The sequence below is a fragment of the Echinops telfairi genome, unplaced genomic scaffold, assembly GCF_000313985.2.
Source record: "Echinops telfairi isolate 266 unplaced genomic scaffold, ASM31398v2 ScPeMD7_2;HRSCAF=8, whole genome shotgun sequence".
Taxonomy (NCBI): Eukaryota; Metazoa; Chordata; class Mammalia; order Afrosoricida; family Tenrecidae; genus Echinops; species Echinops telfairi.
Genome location: NW_022103898.1, coordinates 55223488 through 55225747, shown reverse-complemented (window position 1 = coordinate 55225747; position 2260 = coordinate 55223488). Strand labels below are relative to the sequence as shown.

The 2260-nt window shown below is 34.4% G+C and overlaps 1 protein-coding gene across 1 annotated transcript in view; it reads right to left on the bottom strand.

Moving 5' to 3' along the window:
• OSBPL8 (oxysterol binding protein like 8) overlaps window positions 1-2260 on the bottom strand; it is a 211778-nt gene that overhangs the window by 50575 nt on the left and 158943 nt on the right. The window contains exon 6 of the mRNA XM_045288746.1: window positions 1800-1877. Coding sequence (XP_045144681.1) covers window positions 1800-1877 — 78 coding nt within the window. The remainder of the gene's footprint in view (window positions 1-1799; window positions 1878-2260) is intronic.

Here is a 2260-nt window from a genome sequence, read left to right as displayed (position 1 = left end):
TTAAGATAAAACCTTTACTTATTCTACTTATTTTTCAGACTGAAAGAAGCTTTTAGAGAACCAAGATTAGAATCTCTTTTTTTCTGATCATCATTCCAGTTGTTTCTAAAAAGAATTTTCACTTTTTAAAAATTATACAATATATGAATACAATCTCAATTTCAAACAACACTAAAATAGCTAAAGGCAGGTTTATTATACCCATTCTATTCCAATCTCCAAAACTGACTACTGTTAACTATCTAGAAAATACTGTAATTTGAGGTCTTTCTATAAAAACATAGGACCTAAAAAACAAACAAAAATATGACCTATGGACATATACAGCATTTTCTTTTGTTTTTAAGCACATGAAAACATGTCCATTCAATATTCTTTGGAGAGTTTTGTACGTCTGCTTCATTCTTTTGGCTACTGCAGAGGAGTTCTAGTATGAACCTGCAGTAAGAGATAATACAAGGAGTTACCCCAAAAACCTGGAATTGGGCTGGGCAGAGCAGAGCTTTTGTAGTACACGTTTCCCACTAGGTGAGCATCAAGGAACTTGGTCTGATTTAGTGCACCCAGTGATGTCACCTGGGAAGGTTCTCTCTGGTCACAGTGAATTTTTTTCATAAAAGCAGTTTCGGTAGAACCTCATTTTTTGTGTTGGCAATTTAATCGAAGAGTGTGCAGCTATGAAATTTTGTTGCCTGCTTGGGAAAAATGCAGCAGAAACTACTGTGATGTTGAACACAGCTTACAAGGATAGAGCTATGGGAAAAACTCAAGTGTACGAGTGGTTTTCTCATTTCAAAAAAGGTGAAATGTTGACTGATGACAAACTTTGTTATGGACATCTGTCAACTTCCCAAATGACTTGTAGGGTATTTGGAGTTCGTTCCACCAGGTCAGACTATTGATCAAGCTTTCCATTTAGAGGTTCTGAAAAGATAGTGTAAGTGTGCAACAAAAAAGCCTGATTTGTGGCAGATGGGGGCCTGGGTTTGCCACCACAACATTACACCTGTTCACACAGTCAGATTTTGGCAAAAAGCAGTATGCCTCTTGCCCCACACACCTGACTCATCTGACCTTGCTCCATGCAACTTCTTTTTGTGTCCGCGAATGAAAAGGGACATGAAAGAACAGCTATTTGATGACTTAGAAAAAGTAAAGAAAAAGATAAAGGAGGTGCTATCAGCCATCCAAACAGATGAGTTTGAAAAATTTTTCCAAGAATGGAAAAGTAGATTTGACAAATGTATTATTAAGTGTAATGGAGAGTACTTTGACGGGATAAGGTTGTTTTGTAAAAACTTTAAATACACAGCTTTGCGGGGGCGGAATTCATGTTTTTTTGAGCTGGGGGGCACCCCTCGTATGCACTGCATACAATGTGCCAGTCATTGCTGTACGCATTTTCCATGTATTTACCTCCTTAAGTCCTCAAAATAAATGTAGAATTATTTTCTTATTTATTGATAAGGTCTGTCTAGGCTCACACAGTAAGTGGTGAAGGAAGGATTCAAACATAAGCATATTGCCTCCAAATTTTACATCTTTAACCATTATGTTATACTGCTTCTGTAAGTTTCCTTAGTGCATTCTCTATTACCAGTTCTTCCATATTATAATATAAAAATGCTGCAATCATTTATAACTGATAGTTTTGCTTTTTTGTGATATTAATAAATAATGTGTGTAATGCTGCTACTGTTGTTCTTTCTTTATGAAAGACTCTTAGACTCTCAGTTTGTTTTCAAGGCACATGCAAAGTACTGTGTAAATATTTTCTAGAAATAATTGTGAAAACTGACCTTAAGAGATTCTTTTTTTGTTAGCTTGCTTGAAGTAGAACTGTCTTTCTCCAGGCCATTATAAAGCTTAGATTCAGACTGAAATCACATAGACATGAACAGAAGAGAAATAGTCATTATTCTACACATATGACATATAAAGATAAATCCTAAAGCAGTTTTTTACTTTATTCCCATTTAAAGTTATGATTTATGTAAATGTCAATTTTTAAATATCAATTTTATCCTATATAGTATCTGTTTAAGAAGTAACAAGGCCGTGTGAACATGTGTGCACACACATACACACACTTTCATCCACAAATTACAATATGAAGTTAAATAAGATCATTTGTAAATTTTTGCATACTTTTTTCCAGAATATTTTTAAGGAACATATATAATTATTTATAGTTACTCTTAGGACAAAAGTAGCTGGGGCAATGCAATTGTCTAATGCTTAAAGTTACTTTAAAACACTC